This window comes from Parambassis ranga, chromosome 5, assembly GCF_900634625.1.
Source record: "Parambassis ranga chromosome 5, fParRan2.1, whole genome shotgun sequence".
Taxonomy (NCBI): domain Eukaryota; kingdom Metazoa; phylum Chordata; class Actinopteri; family Ambassidae; genus Parambassis; species Parambassis ranga.
In genome coordinates this window covers 4,247,481-4,264,557 of record NC_041026.1, presented here as the reverse complement: position 1 = coordinate 4,264,557, position 17,077 = coordinate 4,247,481, and the positions used below count along the sequence as shown (strand labels likewise).

At 46.7% G+C, this 17,077-nt stretch overlaps 1 protein-coding gene across 4 annotated transcripts in view; it reads left to right on the top strand.

Annotated features, from left to right (window-relative positions):
• Positions 1-6,603, top strand: part of exoc6b (exocyst complex component 6B) — a 58,567-nt gene extending 51,964 nt beyond the window's left edge. For 2 of the 4 annotated variants that reach the window (XM_028405347.1, XM_028405345.1), the window contains 3 exons: positions 3,950-4,062; positions 4,569-4,580; positions 5,306-6,603. In XM_028405347.1, coding sequence (XP_028261148.1) covers positions 3,950-4,062; positions 4,569-4,580; positions 5,306-5,435 — 255 coding nt within the window. In that variant the 3' untranslated portion in view covers positions 5,436-6,603. The remainder of the gene's footprint in view (positions 1-3,949; positions 4,063-4,568; positions 4,581-5,305) is intronic. The other 2 variants (XM_028405348.1, XM_028405346.1) reach the window with 1 other exon arrangement.
• Positions 6,604-17,077: the final 10,474 nt, after the last annotated feature.

Here is a 17,077-nt window from a genome sequence, read left to right as displayed (position 1 = left end):
TGAGAGCATGCTGATTCTACCTGGGCTTTGTCTGGATGTTTCTGATGATTTGTCATCACTCCTCATGCTAGATGATTGTTCTGGTGTGTCTTATTGTGAACTGAGGAGGGCCAGCTTGCAGCTGGACAGCTCACATGATGATCCGTCTGGCAGAGCTTCTAGTTTCATGTCAGCAGAATGATGCTTCGGACTCTGATGCTGACCCTCCTCACTGCAAAGATTTGGTCGTGGGTTTGACCCTGATGTTGCTGCTTTTGATGATAAATTGATGTCTAGTCACAGCCCTGGTTTGTGTTTGTGGATAGAACTTAAGAAATCTGTAAGACTTTCTTCATTTAATGGCCTCGGTCTGAACTTCAGGGACCTTTCACCCGGGGGACTCCATCAGACCGCCATGACTCAGTGATGCAGGTGTCTACAGAAAACACTTCAGTGCTTTTCAGCGACCTTTCAGCCCCGAAATGTGAGGGAGGAACCGCTTTCCTGATAAACACTGTCTCCTGGCTGAAGCAGGGAGAGATGAGCGCTGTGATGGACGTGTGTCAACACACACAGCAGAGGCGTCTCCGCCTCTTGTATCTTCCTCCTTGACCTCCTGGCAGACAGATGTGAATGAGTGGCAGGTGTCAGCTGCGTCTGTGAGTGCTGATGGTGACCTCTGACCCCTGAGGATTCAGCGATAAAGTGGAGGAAAGGTGGCAGAGACGGCCGATGACGGACAGGTGTCAAAGCAGGCTGTCTCCCATGGCGACAGTCAGAAGCACTTTCTCTGCTTCATTTGACCCCTGCAGCTTCTGGAGGCTCCAGGGGTCGCACGTCTGTCAAACACGTGTCTGTTTGAAACAAGTGGCGCTGGTCACGTCTGTCAGAAACATACAGCATACATGATGCATTCAGGGACCATCCGTAAACACATGTGAATGCACCATGAGTGATGTTTTGCTCTTTCAGGACTCAGGACGGAGTCATGGACATATGATTGATGGTAAAAAGGTTTTAAAGATGGACGGGTGCCAAGATGGCTGCTCTCTAGCCTGATAAAAGTCCAGTCCACTTTGGCTGCTTTTAGTGACCTTTGACCTCTCGTCAAATTTAGAAAGATATGGAAAGCTTAGAGGGATGGAGGTGTTCTGTTTTGATCAGTTCTCCTTCACCGTTTGGCCAGAGATTTCTGTTCCTTCGTAGCTGAATCATTACATAATCACAGCCTTGATCTGTGTGTGTGTTTGTGTGTTTGTGTGTGTGTGTGTGTGTGTGTGTGTGTGTAAACATGATGAATTCTGGGTGACCCTAACGTTTGGCCATTAGGAACGGGAACACGGCAATTCCCCGACGGTCCCAAACAAATAAATCCTGCCCACAGCCGGAATAACCATTAACAAGTCTGCTAAACACTGTGAGAGGAGGAGGAAGAGGAGGAGGAGGAGGTGAGGAAGGAGAGATGGAAAGAAGAGTTAAAGTAACGTTAACTTTGAGAGAGAAAGAAACGGGACGTAAAAAGAAAAGAAGGGGGAAGGAGAGAAAAGAAGAGGTCAGAAATGAGCGAGGGAGGAGAGGAAGGAGCGAGAGAAGTGATGAAGAGTAGAAACAAAAAGAGGGGGGAGGAGCGAGGGAGTGATGGGAGGTAAAGGACCCCATCAACGGAGAAAACAAACAAGAAATGTGAGGGTAACACATCACTTTGTTTTTCTGCTCGTCCCCCCCAGAAGAATAAGAGGAAGCAATAATCTGAGTGTGTGTCTGTGTGTGTGAGTGTGTGTGTGTGTGTGTGTGTGTGTGTGTGTGTGTGAGGAGACAGGAGCGATAGCGCAGAGGAGGTCATGGTGAGGTGAGAGAGGGGGAGTGAGACGGAGAGAGAAGTTCAGCTGGAGGTGAAGTGAGAGACCTGCCGGTTTCACTGTGTGTGTCTGTGTGTGTGTGTGTGTGTGTGTGCGCGGGGTGAATCGGGGGTCAGGTGTGTGTGTCTGTGTGTGTTTGCCAGGAGGACCTGCTGGCTCGCGTGTGGCTCGTTTTTTTTGGAAAGCCCACGCTCTCCCTTTTCTTTTTTTCTGTTCCATTTTCATCAGTCTTATCTCTCCTCTCCTCCTCTTCCTCCTCCTCCTCCTCTTCCTCCTGTCCTCCCCTCTTGTTGCACTTCTCCTACTGTTCATGCCCTCCACTCCTCCTCCATCACTCCTCTTGTCCTCCTCCATCACCATGTTTGCTTTTTACATTTTTTCCTGTAGGGTGCTGATAAAAACATGTTTTATCCAAACTTACAGCTGATGTTTCCACTTCTTCTTCCTCCCTCCTCATCCTCTCCCTGTCGCCTCCTCTTCTCTCGTCCCTCCATCCTTTCCTCCTCCTCCTCCTCCTCCTCTTTCATCCTGAAACTTTTTGTCTTATCTCTGATTAAAAAGAAGCAGACAGAGATGTTCTGATTCCAGAGTGCAGTCAGTGATAACATGAAAATCTCACGCTTATCTGTGTGTGTGTGTGTGTGTGTGTGTGTGCGTGTGTGTTGAATAGGCTTTTCAGGTTTACTTCCTGTAAACACACACGCTGCAGTGCGTGTCTTTTTATCACCACAAAAACATTCGGAGGTGTATGTACACACACAAACACAATCATCACACACATCTGCACCTAATGAACAGATTTTCCCACATAAGCTCACAGCCAGATGATACTTTTGCTTTATGTAACTACCTGTGTGTGTGTGTGTGTGTGTACTTGTTTATATGGGAGGATTAGCAGGTCAAGCTTCGGCCGTGCGAGGGTGAACTCAGGGACAAAGGAGAGAGAGAGAGGAGAGGACAGTGATGGGAGGCGGTGGGACGAAGGAAGGAAGCATTTGTCTTGTAGTTCCTTTATGAAGCCTGATTGGACTTCAGATCTTTGTGACACTTCCTGTTTTCTGCAGAGGTGAAACCAGGTTATCGTCAGCTGTGTGCGTCTGATGCTGCAGAAGAGTGTAATCTGCCCACAGGCGGATTGACAGGGGCGTGTCTGCTGCTTCACCTGCGGCCTGTGCAGGCGGCGGCGGCGGTTACAATTTATCAGTGTCAGCTCTCAATCAATGTGTTGGTTTCAAAATGGCGGCTCTGTCTTTGCCACACTGTCTTTGAAAACTTTGATAACGTTTGGTGGCGTTTGCGTGTCTTTGCCGTCACCTTGTGCCTTATGTACGCGACGCACCATCTGAGTGTCCAAACAAATGCATAGTGTTTGTGTTTGTACTCACAGCTTAATGCTAACAGAGACGGAGACGCACTCTAACGTGTCCACCACTGTCTCTGTGTGCAGCCTGCCTGACCCTCTTCCCCTGATGGGGCACCTTCATCGCCCGACACTCGTCTCTCTGCCTCTCTCAGTCTTATCTATCCATCTTCCTCTGCCCTTCCTTTACCCTCTCGCTCGCTCTTCTTCTGTGTCTCCTTCCATCTCTACTCTCTCTCTCCGCTCCCACATGTGGTTTTGCTCTCCTCCTCCTCCTCCTCCTCTTCTCTCATCCCTCACTCACATATGGTTTCTCTCTCTGGATCTGTGTGTGTTTGGTGTTACCCAGAGTTCACTGGGGCTCCCCGCTCATATATATATGTGTGTGTGTGTCGCAGACAGAGATAAAGAGACAGAGTGTGTGTACGTCTGCAGGCTGACGGGCTTGCCTGGGTGTGTGTGTGTGTGTGTGTGAGGAAGAGTTCAGCAGAGCAGCAGCAGGTTATGCAACAGTTTGGAATGTGGACGACTTCAGCTTTTTATCTGATTCCTGAACTAATTCTTTATTCATACATTGATTATTTAAATAGGTCAAATATCTGAGATACACAGTAACTGTGGCGTCCACATTATCACATCATAACGTTAGCATCACTAGCCTCCTGCTACATATTTATAAATAGCTCTGTTAACTTATGATAGATTTGACTTGTGTTGACATGTCTGATGTGTCCTGTCTGTCCTCGTGCAGTTATTGGACCTGTTCACCCAGTGGGACTGGTCCACCTACCTGGCTGACTACGGGAAGCCCACCTGCAGATACCTGAGGGTGAACCCACACACTGCACTGGCCCTGCTGGAGAAGTGAGTAAATAATCTGTCCTTCTCTTCTTTGACCCATCCTGTGCCCAAACCTTTCCAACAGATTTAAGATTTAATGATTCCTTAAAGGAGCAGTTCACTATTTTGGAATTATTGTGTAACTTCTGTCTGTGCACTGGAAAGACTAGTTTATTGTTTAGCCTAGCTTAGCATAAACCCTGAAGACAGGAAGCATCCTCCTCCTAGTCACAAGGTCGGCCATCTTGTGTCATCACTTCCATTAGGGATGTGGTCTAAAATTCATATCCATGGGAATTGATCCAGTTTCACTTCATTGATCTGAAAAAAAAATTTATTTACGGTAAATAATTTGTGTTAGTTTGTCTATGCCGACCTCCTGACTTTGTTTCCAAGCTAATGCTAAGCTAGGCTAATCATATGTAGTAGTTACAATTGATTCCTCCCTTTTAGACCCCCCCCCCCCCCCACCCCCCGCCATGTTTATCTCAGCTGCTCTCCTCTGTCTCCTGTTTATCATGTTTTGACAGGTTATTTAAGCCGTGAGTATCCTCTCTGCTGTGTGTGAGTGTGTGTGTCTGTGTGAGTGTGTGTGTCTGTGTGTGAGATATTCAGGCATGTGTCACCACTACTAAAATGTGTTTTCGCAAGAGAGTAACAGCGTTTTGTTTTTGAAGTGGGTGTGTGAAGTTTTACCTGGGGCGGATTTACACCATTAAACACTATCACACACACACACTCACACACACTCACACACACACACACACAAATCAAACAAAATCATATCATGATTATTCCCATGTTTATCAGCGTGGCCGTTAAAGATGGGATGTTATCACTGCAACACGCACATCCTGAATCAGTGTGGAGCCTGAGCTGATATGGAAAACAGTGATCACACACACACACACACACACTCGCACACACAGTGGTCTAGTCTGTAAATTAGCGCCTGTAAAAGTTCACTCACACACACACACAGACGATTGTTGAGTGTGTTGCTGTGGACCTTCCAGCAGAGCCCAGGCCTGGTGGTCTCTCTGTGCCCAGGAGGAAGCACCCTGCTGGGGCTTGTCTGGTCTGCTGAGCCCCCTAAACTTCCTGGAGGTGCAGTGTTCTGCAACAAAAACACGCTGAGACACACCGTCTCATGTGACAATGAGCACACACATTCCTTCTCTTCTTTAACAGCTGACTGCAGTGTGTTTGCACTGAGCATGGTTTATGTAACCTTGCACGCTCTCACCTGTTTACGCTTTGTGTCCAGGATGAGGGAGACAAGCAGGAAGAACAACGTCTTCGCACAGTTCAGGAAGACGGACAGAGACCGGCAGAAACTCATCGACACCGTCATCAAGCAGCTACGCAACCTCATCGCATCGCAGCACCACACCTGAAAACCAGCCACGCCATCGGCCGCTGAGTCAATCAACCGATTCTGAACCATCTCACGCTTCAGCCGGAGGCTCATCTATGCACCTTAACGGTCTCCACCCAAACCTGCGACCATCTGATCGGCTTATTTAAGCCACCGAATCTTATTGGACACTTCCTGGGTGAAGACGAGCATGTAAGAACCTAGACCAAAAAACTGTGCCATTAAAAATCACTGCAGCTTGAAATGTGTATTCATTCGCTGCAGAAAATAGTGCCCATCAAGGACATTACTGCACCCCTTTGTTTGTTTTTCTTGCAAACAAATCATTATTGGGCTGTTGGTTCAAACTGTGTGCAGTCACTCTCTCACACCCTTCAGATCTTTACATCAAGCTTAAAAAACCATTAGACTCTTTGCAGGTCTGCATGAGTCCATGCTGAATGTATCGAATGTACATCTGGTCTTCCATAGGAGCACTGAGCTGACAGTCAGACAGAAAACCACCTGCAAACACTTGAACTGATCCGACCCGGCAGCCTCGCTCCCCCGGACACCTGAGTGTGTGTTGACTGAGCATTTTCTACTCGTCCTGTGTAAATAACTGCGTCTTAAAGAAGGGGCATAAAGCTCCAACCTGGCAACCCGCTGACTTCATTTGTATAGAAATCCTTGTACTAATGACCACACACACGTGACGTCTGTGTCTTCCAAGCTGTTAGTGTGTAACCGAAGCACAACACTTTTATTTCACACTAACCGGGGTCTTTGTGTTGCGGTGTTTTCTTGACTTTGGGTGCAATAAATGCAAAGTGTGTGTGTTTGAGAAGGGAAAGTCTTCCTCGCTGTGTATCATTGTAGAAAGGGAACAGGGCCGTTGTTACTGAATGTGCCTTTTGCTGTATTTTTTCTTCTTCCTGCCGTTGAAGCGGCGACACCACAGCGTTCAGACTCTGGACGCCGTTTCCTGATGAAATAAATGTCCAGATGGTCGTCGGATCCGTCAGCTGTGTGCAGAGCTGCGTCCAGAGTCGTCACGCTGCTGCTGTGGTCGCTTCTTTTGTTTGTTGTTGTTGTTGTTGAGACAGAAGCACTGCACACGCTGTTGTATGAAAACCACTAATGAACGAAACTAAATACTAATAAAGTTGTGGCGGCAAATGAAAAATAAATGGAAAACTATTAAGAAATGTTAGTGGACTGAAGATTCCTTCATGATTGAAGCTAAAAAAACACACATTAGCATATGTGTAATTTCAATATACGATTAGTGATTGATACGTTTTTACTGTGCGTTCACACCAAGAGCCACTAAAGCTGAATCTCTCTTCGCTTATGACGTGAGAAAAAAAAAAAAACATTCTCTCACATTTCATCCACTCAGCGATCAACCAACAGCCCCTGACACCTCGTCCCAGGCCAGAACCTCTTTCTGTCTCTAAAAGCGAACGGAGTCGGATCACGGTCATGATCAGCTTCTGGCGGATCATTTGATAGGAACTAAAGTACAGTAGGAACTAGGGATGTCCCAATCAGGTTTTTTTGCCCTCGAGTCCGAGTCTGAACCACATCAAGGTCTCGAACCCAGGACCTATCGCACCAAAAGCAACTGTCATACCCCTACAAGACACAGAGCCACCCTGCACAGAAAACGTTAACTTTGAGAGTCCTAATAAATATATATTCAAGTCCTGATCGGGAGGTAATGTCCGATTCCGATTGAGTCTGAAATCACGTAATCGGGCCCGATTTCCGATCACGTGATCGGATCGGGACATCCCTAGTAGGAACCAAAGAACATCGACCTTCTGATTGGTTGTCAGTGTTTTACAGCCTGAACAACAATGTCAGCTAATTTGCACGAAGCCCGACTGTCCTCATCTTTTTTTATTTTTTAGTCACTCCAGTCGCTCATGTTTTGCAGCTTTAGTCGCTCTCTGTGTGAACGCACAGTTCAGCATCACTGGCTTCTGAAATTCTTCAGATTCAAACACAAACAGACCAATAATCTGCCGGGTGAAGAAGAAAGAAGGAACAATCCAGAGTGCTGCAGCTTCCTACCTGGGAAACGGTCCCAGCTTCGAGGGTGGAGATCAGGTGGAGTGCTACGTCTTCCTCAGGATGAAGGTGGAGCTTTGTGGACACCATGTGGACCTGCTGACGTCTCCTTTTGCAGCTGTGAAGAAAAGACAGTGATGTCATGAGAACAACCCCTCCCCTCAGCCCCCTGTTCTCTCTGACCTCTGACCTCTGAGGCAGCAGGGTGTCCTGGGTGAGTGATGTGATTAACAAGGATTTCATCAGTTCATTGAAGGGCAGCGGCACACAGCCAAACGTCTGCCGGGTCACGTTTTTAATTTTGTGTGTTTAAATTTTCCAGGTGCTAAAGCGACAGCGACCTCTCAGACCAGCCAGTCCAACAGCTGTCACAGCGTTCCAGCCGCTCTCTGCTTATCTTTATGCATTTTAATCACATCTCTGCTGCTTTGATGCCACGAGAGCCAAGTATAGAAACAGGAAGTCATTGTATAACACTCTACAATAACCTCCAAACACAAAGCACTGGAAGTGGAGAATAACCCGTTTCACACGTTCAGCAAAGTCAACAACTCTGTAAGTCCAGTAACTGTATGCACACACACGACTGATACCACTACACCGCTGTGTGCTGTTTACTATTTAGTATTTTCTATTTTTAGAACTTGTGCAGAGAGGGAGAGGAAGTCACTCCGAACGCGGCAACACAAAGTTCTTCATCACTTCCTGGTTTGGGCTTCGTTTGCATATCGTCTGGCTCCTGTTAAATAATCAGTTCGTCAGATAGCAGAGTGCTATCTCTGCTTCCTGCCAAACACACTGATGAGACAGACAGATGTGAAGAAGAAGAATTAAGCTCTGTGTGGCCGGAGGACAGCAGCCACATGTCACATTTCAAAATAAAAGCGGAACTTTTTTCCTTTAGATTAACTTTAACTGTTTGAATTTGCCCTGTGTGTGTGTGTGTGTGTGTGTGTGTGTGTGTGTGTGTGTGAGAGAGAGAGAGAAAGTGCTTCTGCACCACACAGAGGTCTAATGAAGACAGATGAGACAGCACACACACTTCTTCCGGCCTCCCGGTTATTGATGAGCCTGAGAGGTCAAAGGTTAAAGACACACTGGCTGTGTGTGTGTGTGTGTGTGTGTGTGTGTGTGTGTGTGTGTGTGTGTGTGTGTGTGTAACTTTTACTTTCACTCTGTCACTGCAGGTTTTTTTTTCTTCAGTTTTAAGTTTGAGTTCCTCCAACTTTTGTTTGCTAAGAAAGTTTAACATTAGCCAAAGTGCTAATGTTAGCCTGATAGCATAACAATCTGCATTTTTTCCTCAAAAGAAACAAAAACAAATACACTTACCTCTTGTATCAATAGATGCTATTGCAGGTGGACGCTAGTTAGCTGGACACGCTAACACTCGCTGCACCATGGTGCATGTCTGCAGGTGTCTGGGGGTTTGTACGGGCTGAAAAAGGATGAAAGGGATGAAGTCAACATTTCATAATATCAAACCTATCAAACACAGAAATAGTTTGCTGTTGTTATTGTTGTCAGAGTCATGTGATTTAAACTGGACATGTCCCCTGAGCTGTGGGGAGTCCACATGAGTCGCCTCTGTGTGCCTGTGGTAGAACATCCACATCTTTTTACATCAGTGATCTCTTCAGCTCCGGTTTTACTTTTGTGTGTGTGTCTGTGTGTTTGTGTGTGTGTCTGTGTGTGTGTGTCTGTGTGTGTGTCTGTGTCTGTGTCTGTGTGTGTCTGTGTCTGTGTGTGTGTCTGTGTGTCTGTGTCTGTGTCTGTCTGTGTCTGTGTGTGTGTCTGTGTGCCTGTCTGTGTCTGTGTGTGTGTGTGTCTGTGTGTGTCTGTGTGTGTCTCCCTCTGGTATTCACTGTGAATGCAAAAACATTAAAGTGTCAGGCGGCATTACTGTAATTGGCGTTTTAGATCTGATTTGATACAGATCTCTCGGGAAATTTTCAGAAATTGTGTGTGTGAGTGTCTGTGTGTGTGTCTGTGTGTGTGTGTGTGTGCTCCTGGGGTTGTGGGTAAGAGAGAGAGAGAGACAGCAGCCCTGCTGGGAGACTGACTAACTGATTACATTAAGATTTCTGGGAATTGAGCAACACAGAACAACAGTGTTTATTGCCAATTTGTTGTGTTTTATTATCATTTTTATGTTGTGGTAAAAAAGTGTATGTTTGTGTTCTTTGATGCATCAGCTCTATTTAGAAAAGTACTATGATATTTCTGTGCAAACATTGAACCACAGCTCTGTGACCTTCCTAACCCTAACCCTAACCCTAACCCTAGCTGTAACCCTAATGCAGAGCTAGGGTTAGGGTCAGGTTCTCGGCCGTCGTGAGGCTTAGAGCCTGAAGTGACACATTTCCGCAATGGTCTCAGTGCGCCGAATGTAATAAACTTTGAACTACAGCTCTGTGACCTTCCTAACTCTAACCCTAACCCTAATCCTAACCCTAGCTCTAACCCTAGCTCATGACATTTCCCACAGATGTCATGAGCTGCACATGTACACAGACATAAACAGCGGTTTATAGATAACACGTAATTCATAATGATGACACACCACTGTTGGCAAGAAAACAGAGTTCAACAGGTCAGTGTGGTGTCTGTGTGTGTCTGTGTGTGCATGCTGCCAGGCGAGTTGTGTGTGTGGAGTTGAATCACGTTTTACGTGTTGGTATCAGCAGTCCTTCTGTTGTACACAGATGACTCAGCTGTGTGTGTCTGTGTGTGTCTTCCTGCCTGCTGACTTTGTTTCTCTTTTTTAATGTGTCACCATCAGTGGTGGGAAAACGTTTGCCTTGATTACTTTGAACGGAGTCACTGTGGTGACAGAAACAGGACGGCTTGTTTAGAAGAAGTTTGTTCTCAAATAAAATGAGTTCATGTTTTTAATGATTACGACATGGAGTCCAAAAGAAAAGCTAAAATCCAACCAAAACCTGCAAGAACAAAAACAAATTTTAAAGAAATGAGACCAAATATGAAATACTATCTCTAACCTTTGCACATTATTAATCAGCTGCGGTCTGAGGCGTCACTGTCGCCACATTATCCCCTCCACGCTACATCAATTCTCGTCATCCATCACTTGTGTTGTGGGTTAAAAACTTGTGTGTGTCTGTTCCTCTTGCTTCCTTCTTGTTCATCACATCAAAAGAGCTTTAATCCCTCTGTGCTGTTGCTGTCGCCATACCATCTGACCGAGGCGGATTAAGTCTGTCTCACACTTTTAAATTCAAACCATCCTTCCCGGTAGCGCTGGGATTCTCCTGCAGAGAGTTTCGCGGCCAAAAAAGACGTTTTTTAGTTGAATGACTCACAAAAACCACAACAGATGCTCATAAATAATAAATAACACTCTGTAATCACAAAATGGCAGAAAAAAAGATCGTTAATGTGGGGTTCGGTAGGGAAATATGGAAAAACAAGAAACACATCGAAGGCATTTGAAGTGAGCAGACCGTGCACAGCTATGCAGCCTCCTGTAGTCCATCGAATCAGTGTGTGGTTGAGCAGAGACTCGTCTCTAGGGCTACGTTCAGACTGCAGCTTTTAATGCTCAATTCCGATTTTTTGGTAAAATCCGATTTTTTGGTGTTTACAAAAAATATGCGACTGCTACCACTGTCCTGTGTGACGGCCCTGAAGTGACCCGCATGCGCAGAAGAAGACACGACATCACGCAATGTGACAATGTGGCTTTGTTTACGTTAATGTCCGATCGTAGCCGACATAATTACGACCAAATATTAAGAAGAACGCCGAGAAGGAAGAGAGCAGTATCTGTAGTCTGTCGCCTTTAACTGATGCAAAAGTCGGATATGTGCCGCATAGCTGTTCAGACTGAGGTCGCATTGCAAAAAAATCGGATACATATCCGATTTCGGACCACATATGAGTGGTCTGGGTCGTATATAAAAAAATCAGAATTGAGCTGTTCAGACTGTCACGACAATATCAGATACAGGTCACATTCGTGCAAAAAAATCGGATTTGGGTCACTTTAGCCTGCAGTCTGAACGTAGCCTAAGAAAATGGCAGAGAAGCTTCGTTGCAGATGGGAAGGAAAACAGAAACCTGGCCGAGTGACGCCTCTCCGAACTGCCAACGAAAACACAACAAACTGTGGTCAATGATCACCAAGGCAACGAGAGACGACACGTTTGTGGTCATGTTTACAGGGTTGTCTGACCATATGGGGCCGATGTAGCTGAAAGTCTGCGTTACAGGCTCAGCTGTGTTGAAATGAAGCTCTCATTAAACTGTCATAAAATACCACATCCTAGTTTTACTCTGAAGTCTTCCCACAAGTCCTGATCCAGAAAATTTGGCAAGGAGGGAGCAGGGAAGGGGAAAGGGGGGGGGGCACTTTGTACTTAATTAGTTCAAGAAATCTGCCATCATGACATCTCCCGGACTGTTCACCCACTCTGAGTCACTGATGGATGCATCAGACACAGACAGGCCTCCTCTTCTTCACACCGCCATGCTCGTCCTCCGTTGTGAGAATTAAACGCTTCACATCAAGTCGTTGGAGTAGGAGAGCAACACGTGAGAACGCCGCTCGTTAGCAGCGGAGCTAATCTGTCTGCCACATGGAAAACATCGGCCTCATCCGTGCCCCGACGCCCCGCTGCGCCGCACACGGCTTTTACTTTGGTGAAAAAAGGAGGTTAGCTTAAAATGATGATGGAATGCGCAGAGCTAATTGGTGCAGCCTGTGATTACATAGCAAGAGCTGCAAATTAATAAAATACTTTTCTGATGATCATCTTTTTCCACCATGAAAAGGTCCAAACCATCCCAACACAAAGCTGCAATAAGCTGCTGCGGGTTCGAATTCTGCTGTTTTATCCCTCACTCCTCACAAGTTTTATAGACTCACATACTCGGCCCTTGCCGGCTGCATACCTCCTCCACCGCCAGCCTGTCAGGATGGCAGCGGTTTAAACCTCATCCAATGCCCTCTGACAGTGCACCCCCGAAACAATCACCACATTTGCATGCCGAAGTTGCCTAAATTTGTCCTAATGGGTAAATGGCTTGAGCTCCATCAGCAGATAATAACCGGCCCGAGGCGCTGGCCGATCCTCAGACTTACGGTAAGTCCCTCCTCCCTGTTTTTGTGTTGGAACACCCACACATTAAAAAACAAACAGCAGACCGGCAGGATGTCAGTGTGAGTCTCTTTGTTAACCCTGTGAGGTCAGCATCTGACTGTGAGTCAGGAGGAAGCAGCTGATGATGTCACAGCTCGCTGAGCTCACACGGGGTCAGGAGGGCGACGGCGAGTGTGTTCGGAGACAGAAAGAAAACGTTTAGTTAAGGACTCCCAGTCACCCAGGTCATTCAGAAGCATCAATTTAATGGGCGACCCTGTGATTCAGGACTGTAGACAAACGTGGCGTGTCACCATGGCAACCAAACAAGGGACAAAAAGTCGGGAGGAGTTTACCGCCATCTTTACCTAAGCCTAACCAACTACTGAACTAAACCAAACAACTACAAGCAGGTGAAATCATCTGTGTAACATCAGCAGCTGGATGTTGCTGCACTCACAATAAAAAACACAAAGCTCGCATCATCACACATCAACACACAGGAAGCAGCTCCTTTCTCCCACTGTCAGACTTTGTACCTGCTGCTATGAAAGGTTTAAAAGTAGGCACCATACAACTGTGATTGTGTTTGAAACTTTGGTCTTACACAATGTGTGTGTGTGTTTCTGTGCTGAAGTCTAATTTTGGTTCAATTTTAGGGACTTTTGTGGTGTTTGTCGCATCTTGAATGGGTTTAGGGCTCTTAGCTTGTCATTTTTGAGGCTGTGTGTGAGTGTGTGTGTGTGTGTGTGTGTGTGTGTGTGTGTGTGTGTGTGTCTGAAATGATTCGATGATTACTGACCGATCATCTTTCCTCCCAGTTCTATTTTTAAACAGGGAGTCAAATCTCTGCATCATCACTTTAAAACTGATTTAGAACTAAGTGTGCTTTTCTTCTGTGGTGTATTGATTATTAATCAATCAATAATGGTTTTGTGTGTATTCTGCCTCAGTGTCCCTCTCCTCTCATTGTGTGTGTGTGTGTGTGTGTACTTCCTGTGTCCCACTAAGCCCTCTAAAGCCTAAGCTAAACTCCTTGGCTGTGAAAGGTTGTTCCAGGGTCAGAGGAAATTGAAAATACGTTCACTAGAAACACATCATCATTCACACACACACACACACACACTCTTTTCTTTCCCTTGCTGACACACACACACACTATGTCTCCACAGAGGTAAGCGAGTGTGTGTGTGTGTTTTGGTAAAGTGTTAAAAGCTTAAACGGACATAGTGGTGGAATGTAAAGATAAGGCGTCTGTGTGCTTATACAATGAAACACACACACTCCAGTCACAGCCACAAGAAAGCGGTAATTATCTAATGAACACACACAGAACGGTGTTAACGGGCAAAGCAGCATCAAATCTTCCCGACCCTGAAATGGAAACACTGGAAACATTATACAAGAGGTCGCGACCTTGTAGTGGAGCGGATGAGGTCACCGAGAGCTCAGGTTTTTTTTGTGGATTACCTCACCACAGTGTGTTCAATAAGAAGTTTGTGAATCAGAGCTTTTGGTTGTCATCCTCAGTTGAGAGTCAGTCGGGGTGGATGGTGGGTGGAGGGGGTGGGGCTGGAAGAGTTAGCTTCTCAGCATGGAGGTGCAAAACGTTGCCATCTTGACACGGTCGAACATTTTGGTAGTGAATTTGTTTTTCGCGAGATGCTTCGTGTGGATTGAAGCAAACAAGGCAGGTTCAGACACATCCAACGATCAGGCAAAAATCATCTGCCGACATGCGAATTCAAAGGTCCTCAGCAGCTCGCCTGGTTAAGCCTCCTGTGGCCACTGAAGGAATTGCGGCCTCTGTGTCGACAGCTATGAACCAGTGATAAAAACATCTCTCAGTCTGCATGACTGTATTTTCTTCTTCTTCTGTGGTTTCTGCAGCGCTGCCAGCAGTGATTATTACATCACTGCCATGCCCGTAATCACAGTGAGGAATTCCTGCTCGGGTATTAGCCACACAAAGTCCGATCACAACCAAAACAAACACACAATCCCAGATAATGACTGTGGATCGCATGCAGTCAAACAAAAGCTTGGGCCGATGAGACGGACACCGTCTGCATTAACCCCCTCATGTCCTGAGAGGATTCTGGGACGCTGTCCGTGGTGCTGACACTTCCTCCACTCCCTCGTGTACAGCAAAGGGTTAAAAGTGAGCTAAGCTTTCAAGCTTTTATTGTGAAACGACAGCGGATTAAAGCTCCTCATCATGCCTGTGGACCGACCTGTGTCATGGTGTACCTTCTAGTTTTTGCGTAACATTGTGACTCTTCTTGTGAAGGAACGGGCTGCTCCGTGGATTTAAACCTTCAGGCTGTTTTTCTGCAGGATTTGCATACATCACATTACGAACAGTCTTTTCCTAAATCCAGCAGTTGCTCACGTTGCGGTCAGACATGCAAAACACTCGACATGTATTTATATTCAGAGACGTTCTGCTTGTAATTTGGCACAAACCTCCACGTGGACTCAAGCATGAACTGTCAACTATGTATTACTAGCACAAAAGCCCAAAATACATGCTAAACCAAGGGGGGGTCAAAGGTCACAATGAGCTTCCAATACAAGGCCCAAATACAGATTACAGAGTGATCAAGTTTTCTTTCAGTTCTACAATACTGTTTTCTGAGCTGCTCCCTCCACTCGAGGAGGATAAAGACTGAGAGATCCATATTCCCACACAGACAGCCTGAACCAGCAGAACTTACTCAGGCGGATCAGGCTGCCGAACAGTAGTCATGTTGTGTGTTCTAACTTACATATGAACTCCAAAGAAACCACAGCAGAGTCCGGCCTGTCACAATAAAAGTCTGCTTCAGGCCTGAGTTGTGTTTTAATATTCGTTCGTGCCTCGTAGCCCAGAACAGATCGAGTCACCATCAAACTCTGCGGCAAACCTGAGGAAATAAAGCGCTGCTGCCGTTGCCGCACAACAGTTCAAAGCAGTTACTGAGAAAGGCACGAAAACATTTATCATAATCTCACTCTCTCACGCACGTCTCATCACTTCTCTCTCTCTCTGAGGATGAGTCTGTGCTCCTCTCCTGTCATCTCCTCTTCACGTCTCCCTCTGTGATAGGCTGCTGTGTGACCTGCCTCCGCTAGGCGGCAGCATTGAGCTGCTGTGTGTTCCCACACAAGGCAAAGAGAGAGAGAGAGAGCTGCTGAAAGAAAGGAAAATTAAGAAATCCCTGTGAGACTGGTTCTCTGGTCTGAGTGTAGGAAGAAAAAAAAGGAGATGTGCAAGTGACAGAAAGGAAAAATAAACGCCTAGAAGAAAAGAAGCAGCTAAATAATGAAAATAAACTGGATCAGTGACCTCTAACATGACTGGGTCAGGGTCTCCACTCTGTTGCCTCTGTTGCATTGACTGATAATATCCTCTGATCACAGTCAGAGGACATAATTGAAGCCAGTCATTTCCTTTGGAATCAGCGCTGCCGACTCATTGATCTAACATCAACAGAGAGGGAGAAGCTGAGGGCACAAGAGACGGAAACGGACTTGTGACACATTTTATTCTCATGAAATTAGACAGAGAAGAGCGGCGGTGGAGGAGGAGGAGGAGGAGGAGAGGGGGCGTGAAGCCACTGATGAGGCGGCACTGACTCAGCCTGTAGAGACTGAGGAGACATGAAGGATGAGCAGAACTCTCCTCAGAAAAAGAACAAACAAGGTCATCAGAGACTTCAAGGAGAGAAACAATAAAAGAAGCTGGTGCTGAAGCTTCAATCTGCACAGGGAGAGCGTGTAGCCACTTGGTACAAAGTCATTTAAAATCAACAGGTCAAAGTTTCAGTCATTGATCCTCTGGTTCGGACAGACACCATGCGTATCTGGACCTGGAAAGAACAATTACGCAGCAAACTCCGTGCGTAAAAGCGCATCTGGATGTGAACCCGGGCGATCACTTCACATAAACAACTCACGTTTTGGAAAATCTTCGACTGTATTAGTTATTGATCAGGAGTCTAATTGATCACAGCAGTGTCTGGAAGTGACGTTACATCAATTCTAATGCGCGCGCTGCGCTGCTTTAGTCTGCAGGTGACCGGTTGGTGAGTGCGCACGTCCTGCACGGAGACAGAACTGCGAGCGCTCTCTCCCTCTCTCTCTCTCTCTCCCTGGCGCTCTGCCAGCTCCAGCACGCTCCAAGCCTCCTCTCCTCTTGCGCCGCTTGCCGCTCACTTTACACCACCCCTCCTTCTGAGAGGGAGAGGGGAGGGAAGGAGGGAGGGAGGGAGGGAGGAGGAGAACGGGGGTGCTCCAGGAGCTGAAGGAGGTGGAGCAGAGGGGAGGGATGGAGGGGGAGGAAGAAGAGAGGAGGAGGAGGAGGAGGAGGAGGGAAGAGGGGAGTGGAGTCTCTCTCTCTCTGCCTCTCTAGCCGACGCTGGAGTGAGGTAGGGTGGGAGGGGAGGGAGGGAGGGCGACGGGAGCCCTTGGCCGCCTATTCGCCTTCCAGTTGCCTCCGCGCTATATAAACACTCATTGGTGC